The sequence below is a fragment of the Rana temporaria genome, chromosome 3, assembly GCF_905171775.1.
Source record: "Rana temporaria chromosome 3, aRanTem1.1, whole genome shotgun sequence".
Lineage (NCBI taxonomy): Eukaryota > Metazoa > Chordata > Amphibia > Anura > Ranidae > Rana > Rana temporaria.
Window position 1 is genome coordinate 134,073,146 of NC_053491.1, and position 16,636 is coordinate 134,089,781.

General features: G+C 37.6%; 1 protein-coding gene across 8 annotated transcripts in view; it reads left to right on the plus strand.

Moving 5' to 3' along the window:
• Nucleotides 1–16,636, plus strand: part of CACNA2D1 (calcium voltage-gated channel auxiliary subunit alpha2delta 1) — an 856,738-nt gene that overhangs the window by 606,558 nt on the left and 233,544 nt on the right. For all 8 annotated transcript variants that reach the window (XM_040343442.1, XM_040343444.1, XM_040343443.1 and 5 more), the window contains 2 exons: nt 3,058–3,108; nt 7,629–7,728. In XM_040343442.1, the coding sequence (XP_040199376.1) occupies nt 3,058–3,108; nt 7,629–7,728 (151 nt within the window). The remainder of the gene's footprint in view (nt 1–3,057; nt 3,109–7,628; nt 7,729–16,636) is intronic.

Below are 16,636 nucleotides of genomic sequence, written 5' to 3' on the forward strand. Positions count from 1 at the left end.
TAAAGCAAAGCAGTGCCGTTCCGCAAAAAATGGCCTGATCATTAAGGGAGCAAATCCTTCCGATACTTAAGCGGTTAATACATTTTTGACATTCAAAGCAAACTAATGTCTCCATGCTTTATTTTGCTGAGAAATCACTTTGACATCCCCTAGCATTTCTGGATGTGGGTCCTCTTGTATAATTATTGTAGCATTCACTTCCTGGGATTCATCTCCCCTTAGCTCAGACATGCAGGAGGGTGTGCTTAGCTGATAAAACCCCCCTCCTCTCCTGGAGACTCCTGGGATTTATGACATCATTTTCCCAGGCCTGGAAAACAAGAAGTAACTGAAGAAATGTAAAAAAAAGTTTAAACTCTGTAAATATTATATGCTTTCCAATTTTTTACTTATACTAGCAAAATGAGGGTTAAAAATAGTCAATGTTGATTGAAAGAGTGAAGCACTGCTTTAACTTAGTAAATTACGTAAGGTCTTGAAGGATAGCTTTGAACATATCTGGCACATGTTTGCGGAGGTCCACCTGCTACACAGACTCTGGAACAACCCTTATTTTCAAATTGTTTCTCCTTGACCTATCCTCAATGTCCACCAGCTTTACTTTAACCCAGTCCTTCTCATCATCATGTTTCTAAGATGCATCTGTCAGGTCATTAATGGTAGTAGCATATTTTCCCATTTTTGTTTCAGTGTCACTAACTCTAGAATCAACACCCTGCAGCTCAATGTTAAACTTGTGCATACGGGATGCCATGTCTGTTTGGAGGGAGCTTCTAAGGGGCATATACATTCCTTCAAAATAGTGTCACAGGCTGATTATTAGTGGGGAACACATCAAAAGAATTGAGGGAGTTTTCTTGCATCATCCCCTGGGTCATTATTAAAGCTAACCTGCTGCTCGATCCATCCATCCTGAATCTAGCCTTTTCTGGGCTGCCAGACATGGGGGTAGTAGAGAGAGGTGATTGTCTTCTCTGTGAGCTGCTGCCATATCTGGAGCTGCTTGTCTCCGCTGTGTGCTGTCAAGAGTGTGAGGCTAAGGGAGAGGACCATCCAGTGCTATCTTGCTTGCTGCCATGAGGCTGAGCTGTGAAAAAGACAGACAGCTTTTGGAGTTACTGATCATCCTTTCTTTTTCTGTTCATGATGGCCAGGTGCCCTTGAGCTAAACCTCCGCTGTGGGATGTCAAAAAGCCACCCATGAGAGCTGAGAATTACTGCTGTATCTCCTGCAGTCTAGGAGCTCTGTAATCAAGCAGCCATTCTGCTCCATTCTGTTGCATTTGAATAACCAATCATGTAGAAGGGAAAAAAATTTAAAGAGAAATTCTGCTTGCACATAATTGGATGATTGTTTCACAGCTTTGTTTTATTTGCAAAGCTTCACTTTATTTAATAGAGTCATTGAACATTATTTTTTTAAAGAGAGCAGTCTTTATACTTTTAGTAAATCAACCTAAATGTATTTTTATTTATGTTAAACTTCCTTTAATATGAACACAGACATAGATAGAGATCACAACCTGGTCACTATTTCCTTTATGACGGTAATAATTTTATTTCAATTTTACCCGATTTGGATAAAAGAAGAAAAAATCTGACTTTTTTTAGATAGATCCAAAACGTTTATCAGTTTATCAGTAATGAGAAAAAACAACACAACAATATTGTGTATCTTTCTTCTCTATAATTAAAAAGCAGGGTCAGGTACCCTAAATTCTTATAATAGTAGTTGGTATGTTTATACGATGAAAACCTCTTCACCATATCCTTGGAATTATTTTGAATTAGTCTGCGTTCTGATATTCAGAATAGATGTAGAGACATTGAGTGGGAATGTAACTACACAATGTTCTCCACTATTGTGTTTCTGAAATACCTAGGGCACTTTAGCTTTAATACAGCAGGAGGTCGTGGATGTTTTTTGTACAAAAGACCTTCAGTACTAAAAATGCAGTTCATTGTGTTCTTTTGAAAATGTCTCATATCACATTTAATACTAATACGCACAATACCGGTGATTAGAACACAGTTACCAGAAGTAGATATGTGAAAAATATAGCAAATACATTTGGTAATTGGTAAAACATAATTTATTATCATGCAATGCATACCCCCTTTTGAAGGACTGCTGACATTTCTGTTTGTATCAGGACAATGCTTCCAAATGTAAAGTGTAACTTAAATTTTCACTATGAATGCATCTAAATGAGTAGATATTTGTAAGATTCAGTGAACAAGAATTTAATGGGGTTGTAAAGGCAGAAGTTTTTATTTTTATTTTAATGCATTCTATGCATTAAGAGGAAAAGCCTTCTGTGTGCAGAAGTCCCTAATACTTATCCGAGGTCCCTCTCTGTCCAGAGATGTCCATGAGTGTGTCAGCCGTCCAAGATTCTCCTTCCTGATTGGCTGACCATTGCCTCCCGCTGCTGTTAATCAAAGTCAGCTAGCCAATTGGGGGAGAGAGGGGGCAGGGCTCCATGTCTGAATGGACACAGAGAGCTGTGACTCAGCTTGGGTGCCCCATAGCTAGCTGCCTGTTGTGGGGCACTGGACAGGAGGGAGGGGTCGGGATCACAGAAGAGGGACTCAGTAAGGGGATGATCTGGGCTGCTCTTTGCAAAACCACTACAACAGAGCAGGTAAGTATAACATGTTTTTTATTTTTAGTGGAAAAAAAACAAGCCTTTACAATCACTTAAATTTCAATGAACATTTTCCAGTTTCTGATAAATTATATTTTTCTAAATTATTTATCTGGGCTGGTTAAGGTTAAATCAGTAGAATAACTTTAGAGGAAAACATAGTTATATTATGGACGTGTGGTTTCGTTTTTTAGCTTTGCATTCAGCAGGGACTCAAGACCTTTGTTCCATATTCTTCTTAGACATAACATATTATTGAGCTGGTTCTTCTCAGTATCCTTACTTTACAATTGATGCATGCAATAAGAGTACAAATAAAAATAAAAAAATGTTTTTTTTCTTTTTCCATATTTTCTTATTTAGTGAAATAAACTTACTGTTGTAACTTTTTTTCCTATCCATATTTTAGGTATATTCAAGGAGCAGCATCTCCAAAAGACATGCTTATTTTAGTGGATGTGTAGGTATCTTTTTTTTCTGATTATTTGAGGCAACCATTATATAAATATGTCAACAATCAATTCAAAACATAGCTTTTAGAGCTTAGATTTCACCATTATACCTAAACGTACAACTCACATTTACTTTTGTTTACTAATAAATTAATCTACTAGGTAGGGTTACAGTTACCCATAAACTCTTTGGCAATCAAGCATAATCCAAATGCATCTGCATTAATGCTGTGAACATTACATCCAAAAATGGTGACAGCACATGCTGGCAAAGCTCTACATAATAAAGGTCTTCAAATACAAGTCATTAACTGCTTCCATACCGGGCACTTACGCACCTTCCTGCCCAAGCCAATTTTCAGCTTTCAGCACTGTCGTACTTTGAATGACAATTGCGCGGTCGTGCTACACTGTACCCAAACAATTTTTTTATCATTTTGTTCCCACAAATAGAGCTTTCTTTTGGTGGTATTTGATCACCTCTGCGGTTTTTATTTTTTGCACTATAAACAAAAGAAGAGCGACAATTTTTAAAAAAAAACACAATATTTTTTACTTTTTTATTTAATAAATATCACAATTTTTTTTTAAAAAACTTTTTTTTCCTCAGTTTAGGCCGATACATATTCTTCTACATATTTTTGGTAAAAAAAATCGCAATAATCATATATTGATTGGTTTGCGCAAAAGCTATAGCGTCTACAAAATAGGTGATAGATTTATGGCATTTTTATTTTATTAATTGTTTTACTAGTATTGGCGGCGATTTGCGATTTTTTTACTGTCACCGTCACATTGCGGCGAACACATCGGACACTTTTGACACGTTTTTGGGACCATTCACATTTATACAGCGATTAATGCTATAAATATGCATTGATTACTGTGTAAATGTGACTGGCAGGGAAGGGGTTAACCACTAGGGGGCGTTGAAGGGGTTAATATGTGTCCCTAAGGTGTGTTATAACTGTAGGGGGAGGGGACTCTCAAGGGGAGGAGACCGATGTGTGTTCCTCTGTACTGGATCCACACTCCTGCCGTGATTACCGACAATTGCGGGCACCCGGCAGCAATCGCGGCCGCCGGGTCACGAGCGTTGCCGTGGGCGCGCGCCCTAGATCGCCGGGAACGCAGGACGTCATATGACGTCCACCCGGATCGAGGAGGGGTTCCTGCCGCCGTCATTTCCCTTGTGATTTCCAATATGGACTGATTTATATAACTTACGTTTGTAAACAAGGCTTACTTCTCCCCACAAAGACTCACTACTATTTATCCCCATGTTGTGGCAATGTGTCAGACTGCATTTGGTTCATTCATGTACTATGGACCTGTCCTCAGCTCCAGACCTTCTGGGGAAAGGTGCTAGATGCTATCAACACAATGAGAGGCCTAACATTCGGAGTGAACCCTTCAATCATGTTCCTGGGTATTAATATAAAAATGCATGTAGTGCTATATAATATTAGCAAACAGAGCTGAAGTGATGCAACAACAATAATGAAACAATATGCAGTATAATAATATAATGGTGAGAACATAGTAACTAATAAAGTTGATAAATATTTATTTTCTGCTTAACACAGACATACTTTTGGGTAATCTCTGAATTGAAGTTTGTGACTCGCCAATTACACCTTGGACTATGTTCACTTCACCTTTATTAACTTTATTATTTATTACATTCTCACCATTATAGTATTTTACTGTATATTGTTTCATTATTGTTGTTGCTTCAGTTCTGTTTGCTAATATTATATGCACATATTTGTATACTCTTTAACAACTTTTGTAAGTTGGTGTGCCAGCAGCTACACGATACACTATTCAATAAGGTCTGGGGGCTTGGGTGGATGCACAAGGGATAACTGTATAAGCCTATGCCTGTGTATCTCTCCTCATTTTAACAGGACTCTCCACTTTGAATTATATACGGTATGTACTGTATCTCGTTTTCACATCCTTTGCATTATACCTGCAAACTTCTGTTGCCCCAACCCAACCCATCCCCAAATCCTCCCTTTTCTCCCCTCCCTCTCAGGCCGCATACACACGGTCAAACATGTCCGCTGAAACTGGTCCGTGGATCAGTTTCCGCGGACATGTCCGACCTTGTGTATGGCCTAGCGGACAGGTTTCCAGCGGACAAAAGTTTCTTAGCAAGCTAAGAAACTTGTCCGCTGGAAACATGTCCAACGGACATGTCTGATGGTTAGTACACCTAATCGGACATGTCCACTGGTTATGACGTGTAACCAGCATCCCGAAATCCCGCGCATGCGTCGAATTGATTTGACGCATGCGTGGAAGCATTGCACTTCCGTGTTTGAGAACGTCGGTGTCTTCTATGTCACCGCGTTCTCTGTCCGCGGGGATTTTGGTCTGATGGTGTGTACACACATCAGACCAAAAGCTCCCAGGAGACATGTCCGATGAAAACGGTCCGCGGACCGTTTTCATCGGACATGTCTCCTCGTGTGTACGGGGCCTCAGGGAACTGGCCAGACATATTTTCACCTTGCATCTACTACAGTTGTTACTATTGATTACCTAAAGTTATACATAATAATTTAGTTACAATATTTACTGTATGTTACTGTTCTGCTGCCTTAATACTGTGGAATACCATACTGTATTTAAAACGTATGAAACACCATTTAATTTTAATTTTTCTATGTTACTAAATGTGCAAGTGCTGATTTTGAACATTTACATTTAAATTCAATAAATCTACCTACTGAAAAAATTAAGTGTTATGTTGAACATTCTCAGAAATGTAATAGCTTTTAAGATGCATAACTGCATTAAAAGTTATATTTATAGAAAGTTTATTTTTTTTTAAAGCATCAAATGCATTAATGAATGTTAGGGGTGAAGGACAAGGCAGAATCCTGAAAACAAGAAGTAGTGTCAAGGACAAAACAGCACAATTGTGAAGTGGAACAATAGACTTCTATGTAGGAGTTATAATAATAGCAATGTTAAGACAAACTGAGATGCCATGTTACATAGAACATTTTCACAAGAGAGAAGCTCAGTACATAACATAATTTTTAACAACAAATAAACCAAAAAGTTCACCTGTTAAGGTATAATGTTGATTGAGAAAACAATGCCTATTTTGAGATTATGGAATGTCCATTTAAAGCAGTTTTAAATCCACTTCAGCAGTACATATACAAAAAGAAAAAAAAATATGTGTGTATATATATATAAAAACAATGATAAAAATTCAAGAAACATAAAACACTGAAGTCCATTGTAATTTGAGTATCAAAAAGAAAAAAAATGGTTACAGGAAACAAGCAGCCCAAGTTTCACGCAATTACAACTAAAATCACAGCATAAGATGTATATGAGTCTAATGGGGGCCACAGGGTATGCTCCAGAAGCCAATAGAAGAGGAATCACAAAAGATTTCAGCTTACCAATTCTTAGATGTGATGGCTGTATTCATTTAGTTTTTTAGGCTTTCTTCCTTCTATTTCCATCTAGTGATAGGGCCAGTAAACCTGTTGTTTTTCAAAAAAACAAACTCTCTAGTAGAATGTAATGGTTAGAGAGATGAGAAAAACTATTTAACATTATCAGGGTTGCTTACAATGATCAACTTGTATTAATTCATGTAAAACCTTTATCCCAAAAGGATACTCTTTTGTGAATATGACCTATTTTAGTGAATGTTCACCTTGAAAAGTGATGCTGTATTCACTTTGAATAGTCGATCATAAGCAGGCAAAATTTTACAAAAACAATATTTTTTTCTTTGCACTTGATTGTATGATCAAAGATTCACATTGCTAAGTGTACATTCTCTGCCTCTGTAATAAATCAACCAAACACAAAATGATATCAATGTTCACAAGGGGCAGTATGAACTAGTAAACATTTATGTTCCTTTTTATCTAAATATATTAATTTTACACTTGTGCTAAACCCATTTTAGAGAACAATGTAATTTTACAACAACAAAACACAAAATATCTCCAGTCCAGCAAAAAAAAAAACATTTGTCCTCCTAATTGATCTCATTCCCTGGTAGTACATATGTTCTTTTGGCATTTATTTAGAGTTGTATATACTGAGTGAAAAGTGAGAGATTCAGTCTATTAAAAGCATCTCTTGGTTTCCACAGAGGGCTCTTTGTTAGGTTAATGTCAGGGGAAAAAACATCAAGCTTGATGTGTCTAGTAGATTGCTTTGTAGTAAAAAAATCTATTCTCTTGTTTGTCGCTTTGATGGAATAGATTGCATCTGATGCTTTAAATGGATTGAAATACTTTTATATAACTGCAATGTGTTTCATCAGCATTTGCAATCTCCCCTGTTTGAGCTTTGCCCTGAAGCAGACAAGCTGCCATTTAGATCTCTTAAAATGCCCATTAGCTGAAGAAGGAAGAAGGGATGGACATGGATAACTGGATAGTTTTCCAATTAATTTCATTGACACTGGACTTGAAATTTTTTAGGATATTTCAGGCAGATTTATTTTTGCAAACCCTGTAAATTTTGATGTCTCTTTTTACAGAAGCGGAAGTGTCAGTGGGCTGACATTGAAGTTGATAAGAACCTCTGTGACTGAGATGTTGGAAACCCTCTCAGATGATGATTTTGTAAATGTTGCTGCTGTAAGTATCTCTGTGGTGTTGCATATGTTTTTTATTGTTTTTATCCCAAATGATGTTGTGCTAATTAAACTTTAACCACTGAATCTTTTTACATTCTGTACAGCTTTTATGTAATCGTATTTACTTCAGCCAGTTCTTCCATAGTTTTGAATAAACAAGGGAAACAATTATCCAATGATTATTGTCCTGATGATAAGTAAAGTTAAATCTTAAATACAAAATATGATATAAAATATATTGGAGGCGCTGACATTACAGTACCTACAACCATTTCCAGTGGGCTCACAATTTAATGTCTCTAAAAAAGTCAATTGTCTATACTCTCTTTAGTACTCCTTTAATTTTTTAACTGAGAGGAAACCAAGGCTTCCAGGGAAAACACAATATGACATGGAAGAAACATGAAATGTGCATCCATTTTCCTTATATAGAGGATATTTAGGGAAACTGAAGATGAAACAAGGTCACTTCAGTTGTACTTGTCAGCGCAGAAAAGCTTTCAGTTAGCTTTTAGAAAGGGATGGAACTACACTCTGTAATATTAAAAAATAACATCTAAGTACATTTCTGCTCTTTGAATCCCCTGATAAAAACAATTAAGTTATCTTCAAAACAATACATTGATAGAAAATGAATCTCTAATTGCTTGCTTAGTCTATGAAAGCTAAACCTGAAACCTAGCAAGGTCACCTTTAAACCCAATCAGTTTAATTAGAAAACACATGTCAGCCTGTAAAGTAGAGGTATCGGATTCAAATTCAAGAAGGGCCGGTCAGAAAAATTTTCCTCCAGCAAAGGTCCAGAATGAAGAAAAACAGTAATAATGCAACCATGATATTTGGACCTCTGTTGGAGGAACATTTTACCAACCGGACCTTCTTGAATTGCAATTCAATACCTCTACTTTAGAGGCGGATGTGTGTTCTAATTAAACTGATATGGTTCAATTGTGACGTTGCTAGGTTTCAAGTTTAGCTTTCATAGACTAAGCAAGCAATTAGAGTTCCAATTGCTAATAATGTGTTGTTTTGAAAAAAAAGTTTTGCCTATAGTTCCACTGAACCCTTTCCTGGCGGTATGATTATATCAGATTTTTTAATCTGAAAGCGGTGCATTGTTTTGCATAGAAATTTGTAATTCTTAGTAATTCTTAGTAATAACACACTTAAATATGTCCAAACAAGAGTCCAGTAGACATCCCAGGTATGATAAAATTTGGAACCGAAAATCATAAAATGTAATAAATAACTATAAATAATTATAAAAAATTATATTATAATAATAATAAAATGAATTTCCCCACAAATCACTATCTTAAATTTTTCAAAGTGTTCTAATTTACTATTGCTGTTTTCTAGCTGGTCTAAAACCACTTTTGCCGTAGAGGGATGCTGTTTGGTTGCCATGGACAATCTCAAGTTTCCAGACAGAAAGAACAGTATATATAATATAAAAGTATATGGAGGGCACTGAACAAAGCACTAGGGACAAAAGGGATGTGAAATGATTTGATACAGTAATGTAATCTGTAAGATTACAGTGTACTGTATGTGTTATGTTTTTTGTACTTTTTTAATTTGCCGCCGGGCTCCGTCCCCATGCATAGCGACGCTCGCAGGGAACAGAGCATCAGGCAGAGAATCCAACGGGGACACAGCTAGGGGACATCACAGGATCATGGTGACAAGGTAAGTACACTGAACCAAGATTCTGCAATGCAATCCAGTGTGGCTCAGGGTTACCGCTAATGGTACTGAACTTTAATCTGAGCCACACTCGGAAATACTGCTAGGAGGGTTAAAAGGGAGCATGTATTACATTTTTCAGGCTGAAAACTGTTCCTGTACCATACAAAAATACATAGATAATGTCTACTTTGCTAAGTAATCACCCATAAGTAGAGTTCTACCTAGGAAAAGGAATCTGTTGCTCCCAGAAAATTCATTTTTTAAATAATTGAAAATGTCTGCCATTGCATTTTCACGTATTAAATTTTATCTTTGTGTTTGTAAAAAACAAAAAAGACAAAAACAAACTGACCACCAATGATGTTCTGCTATGCAACAGAGAGTGTGTAGTGAATAATATAGAACTAAAGTACAACATTTGGAGAAATAAGCTATAATAAAAAAAAATACTAGCTGTCTTTGGGGACACAACATAACTCTGGGTATATTAGGTCTCTATGAGGTTGAACACTAGGCAAATTAAAAAGCATGGGTCCTCTTAGTGGCAACACTGTCTGCAAACACCTGTCCAACCTATGTTAGTGTCCTTAGAAAGTAGAATGCCTCTCTCCAACCCTGCTGGATCAAGAATCTTAAGATTTCATTAAATGTAAACCTCAATTTAGGCAAACGTCCTCCTGTTCTGCTAAACCTCCAATGAAAAAGTTCAGGAAGTGTTAGTTTTAGTAAATTTTGTTCTTCTGAAACATCTCAAATACCAAAGTTAAGGAGGCCATCGTTGCTAGGCACCACAGGGAGTTTCCATCATCCCCATGAAATAATTTGCATTAAGTGTCATCAACTCTTCTCCAGGCCAAGATTCTTAATAACACTGTGAATGTAGGGCAGCATGGTGACTCCTCCTTTGTGCAGGACTATGGTGCCCTGCACTCACAGGATGACACAATAAGTAGTGGTACAGAGAACACTTATATTTACCTTGACATTATTAGCATTCAAATCAAACCCCCACAAGACTTTTTTACATAATTTGTTCTCCTAAATACTGACTATTATAAATGCTATGTCTGTCTGCATTTAGGGTGTTCAAATAAACAAGAAAGAATGAAAAATTACACCAACTAAATTAAGCACATCTACAACATTCTGTATCATCTGTATCATGGAAAGGCATCAGTTAACTGCCTTTTTTGTATTTTATACCTTTTCAAATATAGAATAAAGATGTTTTAATTTTAAATGACACAGAAGAGAGATGAGGGACAAACACGCTGCTTCAGCCCCTTTAAATAAGACTGATGTAAAGACATCAAGATGCAATCCCCAAATTTCTCAATTGTATGCTTTCCCGACATGCAGTCTTCCAATTGCTTACATCCATCTTGAGAATTAAGATAAAAATAAAAGTGGCACTACCAATCATGTTGTTAGCAGAACCTTACCTATCATTATTCATGGTCACAGCTAAAAGATTAGGATATACTTTCTTGCCAGTGCAGGCAGGAAAATGACACTGTGACTTAATCAGCTGTATCAGGATTTATGCTGAAGTCTTGACGAACAAGAGGCTTAAATATTAATGTGCAGAACCACTTAAGTGCAGAGTTTTTAATTATACAGATGCATTTGTTTCTCGGTAAGTTGCAGCATGTGAGTCATACCATGCCAGTATAAATCACCAAGGGTTAATATGTCAAGCATTCTCATCTTAATTTTAATTTCATCTACAGGAAAGTGTACCTATTTGCATGTAAAAAGGAACCTGCTGTTCATAAATGTGCAAATATATGGGAATTACTGCCATTCCTTCCAAATAATTCAGTTATATGCTTTGACTGCACAAAGTGGTAAATGATAGGTCCAAAGACTTGCTCTGCGCACTGTGTGATTTAAAGCCTGGCTTTCGTTGGCTGATGCAGTGAAGATCATTTTAAAGTTATTTTGTGGCTCTGGGAAAGCCAAGCACATTTTTATTTATTTTTTGGTTTACCCTGACAAGTAGAGAATAAGTTACTAGTGGGAGCTGTTCAGTGGTATTAATATGATAGCCACATTTCCAGAGCAAATGGGTCATGTTTCAACACCTTGAATGCAAACTATTACTGTGTGTGAATAATAATTCCTTACATAAATAACCATCCTAGCAAAATACTTATTGCCCCAAAGCTTAACCACCAAAGTCATTGCTGTGTTAACATTTTGACTTGTGTGTCTCATTGAGAGAGGAAAAATGTATCTTGCACTTGCAGTAAATGGCTATTTGTGACATAAACTACACTAAATGTTACTGTAGAGAATTCTGTATGTTTCTGAGAATAGCACTCTAATAAATAAGGTTTCTTGACATGAAGCCATTTGGAGGTAAATCTGATGATCTGTTGCTCACAGTCACAGGATGGATTTGAATCCTTAGGTCAACCTAGAAAAAGTTTATTGTTATCTAGATCATATACAGTATCCCTGATTAAAGAATAAGATGTACAAGAACAGCTTATTAGACATTCTTGCAATTGTCAATTAAAACATATAATGGTTATATCCTAATGTAATGCTTAAATGTGACTTTTCCCAGTTTATACCTTGACAGGTCAGTGAGCACAAACTTGTTTTGTGAGACTGCCTGAAATATACTTTGATAATGCTAGATAAGATATATATATATATATATATATATATATATATATATATATATATATATATATATATATATATATATATATATATATATATATGTATTCAATTAAAATTCCTTCCAATTTTTTTAAATCCTAACAAGCAATGTAAGGGTTTTAGAACTCTTGTGCATTTATAAACCTGAGTTAGCCAATAAAAGTTATTGTATAAATTGCTCCTACTGCATTGATTGATGGCTAACATAGTACAAGACTACAACTGTATAAAGGTTGAATGAAGGATGGATGGCCACACTCCAAAAACCATACAGGTTGTCTTTTATTAAATGAACAGCAAAAGCATTTCCAGATCACAGCAACAGAAACAGGGGACAGCCGACGTTTCGCACAAAATCAGTGCTTATTCATGGCTGACTACAACTGTGATTAAATATGTTGTGTGTTGTAATATGGATAACTATGTGCATAATAACAATGGGATCAGTGGGGGTAAGGACTTTTTGTGTGTCAAAAGTGACTATTAGTATAAGACAATTGTGTTGATTTATTAACCACTTCCATACAGGGCAGTTTCACCCCCTTCCTGCCCAGACCAATTTTTAGTTTTCAGCGCTGTTGCACTTTGAATGACAATTGTGCGGTCATGCAACAATGTACCCAAATGAAATCCTAATGTTTTTCCCCCCCACAAATAGAGATTTTGTTTGGTGGTATTTGATCATATCTGCGTTTTTTTATTTTTTGCGCTATAAACAAAAAAAGAGCAGCAATTTTGAAAAAACACCGTGGGCCAGATCCACAGACAAAGTATGCCGGCGTATCTACTGATACGCCGGCGTACTTTCAAATTTCCTGCGTCGTATCTTTAGTTTGAATCCTCAAACCAAGATACAACGGCATTTGGGTAAGATCCGACAGGCCTACGGCTTTGTATGCCTTCGGATCTTAGATGCAATACTTCGGCGCCCGCTGGGTGGAGTTTGCGTCGTTTTCCGCGTCGGGTATGCAAATTAGCGATTTACGACGATCCACGAACGTACGCGCGTCCGTCGCATTTTCTAACGTCATCTGTAGTCGGCTTTTTCCGGCGTACAGTTAAAGCTGGTATTTTGCGGCGTATAGATAGACTTGCCATGTTAAGTATGGCCGTCGTTCCCGCGTCGAAATTTGATTTTTTTTTTGCGTAAGTCGTCCGTGAATAGGGATGGACGTAACTCACGTCTAAGTTCAAAAAATGATGTTGTTGCGACGTCATTTCACGCAAAGCACGGTAGAAATTTCTGGACGACGCATGGGCAGTTCATTCGGCGCGGGGACGCGCTTCATTTAAATGAAACCCGCCCCAACCCGCCCAATTTGAAATCCGCCGCCGGAAATACACTACGCCGCCATAACTTACGGCGCAAACTCGCTGAGGATTCGAATATACGTCAGATAAGGTACGGCGGCATAGTGTATCTCTGATACGCTGCGCCGATCCAAATGTATGTGGATCTGGCCCCATATGTTTTACTTTTTGATTTAATAAATATATATGTATATATATTTTTTTCCCTCAGTTTAGACCGATAAGTATTCTTCTACATATTTTTGGTATAAAAAAAAAAACCGCAATAAGCGTATATTGATTGGTTTGCACAAAAGTTATAGCATCTACAAAATAGGGGATAGAGTTATGGCATTTTTTTTTTACTAGTAATGGCGGTGATCTGCGATTTTTATTGTGACTGTGACATTGCGGCGGACATATTGGACACTTTTGACACGTTTTTGGGACCATTCAAATTTATACATCGATTAGTGCTATAAAACTGCATTGATTACTGTGTAAATGTGACTGGCTGGGAAGGGGTTAACACTAGGGGGCGTTGAAGGGGTTTATATGTTCCCTGGGAGTGATTCTAACTATAGGGGCAGGGGGACTCACAAGGGGAGGAGACTGATCTGTGTTCCTCTGTACTGGGAACACACATCGTTCTCCTCACCTCTGACAGGAGGTGGATCTGTGTGTTTACCCTAGCGGCCGCGATGCAAAGGACGTCATATGATGTCCACTCTGAGGGAGAGACAGTTCCTGCTGACGTCATATTACTAGGGCTCGGTAGAGAACTGGTTAAGGAAAAATGGCTATTTGCAGGGGGAATTTTCCCCACAGCTTAGCGAATACAGCAAAATGTCAGTTTGCAAAGAATATCCAATCACGTACAAGGAAAATGAAAAAAAAAATGTTTTGCTTGCACATGATTGGATGATGGAAGTCTGCATAGCTTCATCTTATTCACTAAGCTATGGGGATAATTCCCCTGCAAAGTGCAACTTCCCATGCAAAGTGAAAAGTTTGTTTTCAAATCACCCCTAGTGCATCTAGCAATACATTAACCACTTCAGCCCCGGAAGAATTTACCCCCTTCCTGACATTGGCCATTTTTTGTGTAACGGTACTGCGCCGCTTTACCTGACAATTGCGCAGTCGTGCGACGTTGTAACCAAACAAAATGTCCTTTTTTCCCCACAAATAGAGCATTCTTTTGGTGGCATTTGATCACCTCTGCAGTTTTTTTATTTTTGCGCTATAAACAAAAAATGAGTGATAATTTTGAAAAAAAAAACACAATATTTTGTACTTTCTTCTATAATAAATATCCCCAATTAAAAAAACAAAAACATTTCTTTCCTCAGTTTAGGCTGATATGTATTCTTCTACATAGTTTTGTTAAAAAATAGCAATAAGTGAATATTGTTTTTTGTTGTTGTTTTTTTACTAGTAATGGCGACGATCAGTGATTTTTATCATGATTGCGGCACACAGATTGGACACTTTTGACACTTTTTTGGGACCATTAACATTTATACAGCGAACAGAGCTAAAAATAGCCACTGATTACTATATAAATGTCATTGGCAGGGAAGGGGTTAACACTAGGGGGCGATCAAGGGGTTAAATGTGTTCCCTAGGGTGTTCTAACTGTGGGGGTGATGGGACTGCCTAGGGGAAGAGACCAATCAGTGTTGCTACTTAGTAGGAGCACACAATCTGTCTCCTCTCCCCTGAGAGGACCGGGATTTGTGTGTTTACACACACAGATCCTGGATTTGTGTGTTTACACACACAGATCCCAGTTCTCGCTCTGTCACGAGCAATTGCGAATGCCCGACGGTCATCGTGCCCGCCGTGCATGCGCATCGGCTCTGGGTACACGCTGCGGGTGCCTGCTAAAGCCTCTTAAAGAGCTGATGTACAGCTACGACGACTCGCGCAGGGGAGCCAACCTGCCGCAGTACTGTATAACTGCGGTGGCTGGTCCGGAAGCTGTTAGAGGTTAGTGTAAGAATGTGAAAAAAATGTGTGTAAAGAAATAAGTGTTTTTGGTACCATATTTAGCGCAGTTTATATTTTTAAAGGCTGCAAGTAATTTCGATTTTACTTTATAATAGGTCTTAATAAAGCATGTAATAACCAAGTTATTTTTTTGTTTGTTTTTTGGCGTTCACAAAATAATTAAAACATTTTCTTTCATTATGCATAGTGCTTTAACCATTATTCCTTTCCTTATATTTAATATGTATCTAAGGAACATTTTGCCATGATAATTTTTTTCATTGTGTCTTTGCTTTTATGCACACGATAAATTGTATGTAACTATGTAGGAGCTTGTATTCCAAGGTTACTTATTTTCAGAACACACACATGTCTTAGAATAGAAATGAATGACATCTGCAGCCAAATGTATTCTCATTGTTTAGTAGCTCGGACTGGTAGGCACTAAAGAATGTCTCAGTATTCAATCTGAATAATGCAGTGCTGATGAAAAAAGCATAATGCTACTGTAGATGATACAGAAATCATATAGCAAAAATATTATTTTTTTGCTAATGGATATTATGTCATGAACCCATTAGAAACTTGCAAGGGCGATTTTAAAGTTGAAGAGTCTAACTCCATTACCAACTATTATTTATTTGGTTGTCCTTGAATATATATTTATTATCAGATAAATGTAATATGTTATATTAATAACATAATTTAAATTACCATATTTATTGGCGTATAATGCGTGCCGGCGTATAACGCGCACCCCAATTTTAAGAGGGAATTTTCTGGAAAAAAATTATTGTTTTAGTCCAAATAGTAAATGCAGTTAAAATTAAAAATAAGATAAGCAGCAATGTACAGCAAGCAACTCAGAGAGCAGCTCATATGTTCAAGGAGATACACAGTACCTTAGGGCTTCTAGCTGTCAGCACTCTATGGTGGAAGGGAGGGAGCTAGAACTCTCAGATGCAGGCAGCGCTGACCGGGACTGTAGCGCGGCTTGGGGCTTCTATACCCAAATGTTCAGCAGTCTGTGGTGAAGGGGAGGGTGAGGAAACCATTAACGCGGGCAGCGTGGCAGCGCTGGCCGAGACTGTAGCGCGTACCTATGGCATACCTTGGAGGGGAAGGAGGGGGACAAGCGCCTGCCAGAAATCACCGCCGAAAATCACCGAGCCGTCATCTCCACTCGGCTCTCACTCGGCTGTCACGCCACACACGCACAGTCCCGCCTCCGCCATCGGTATTGGACCATCTCCTGTGACAGACAGAAC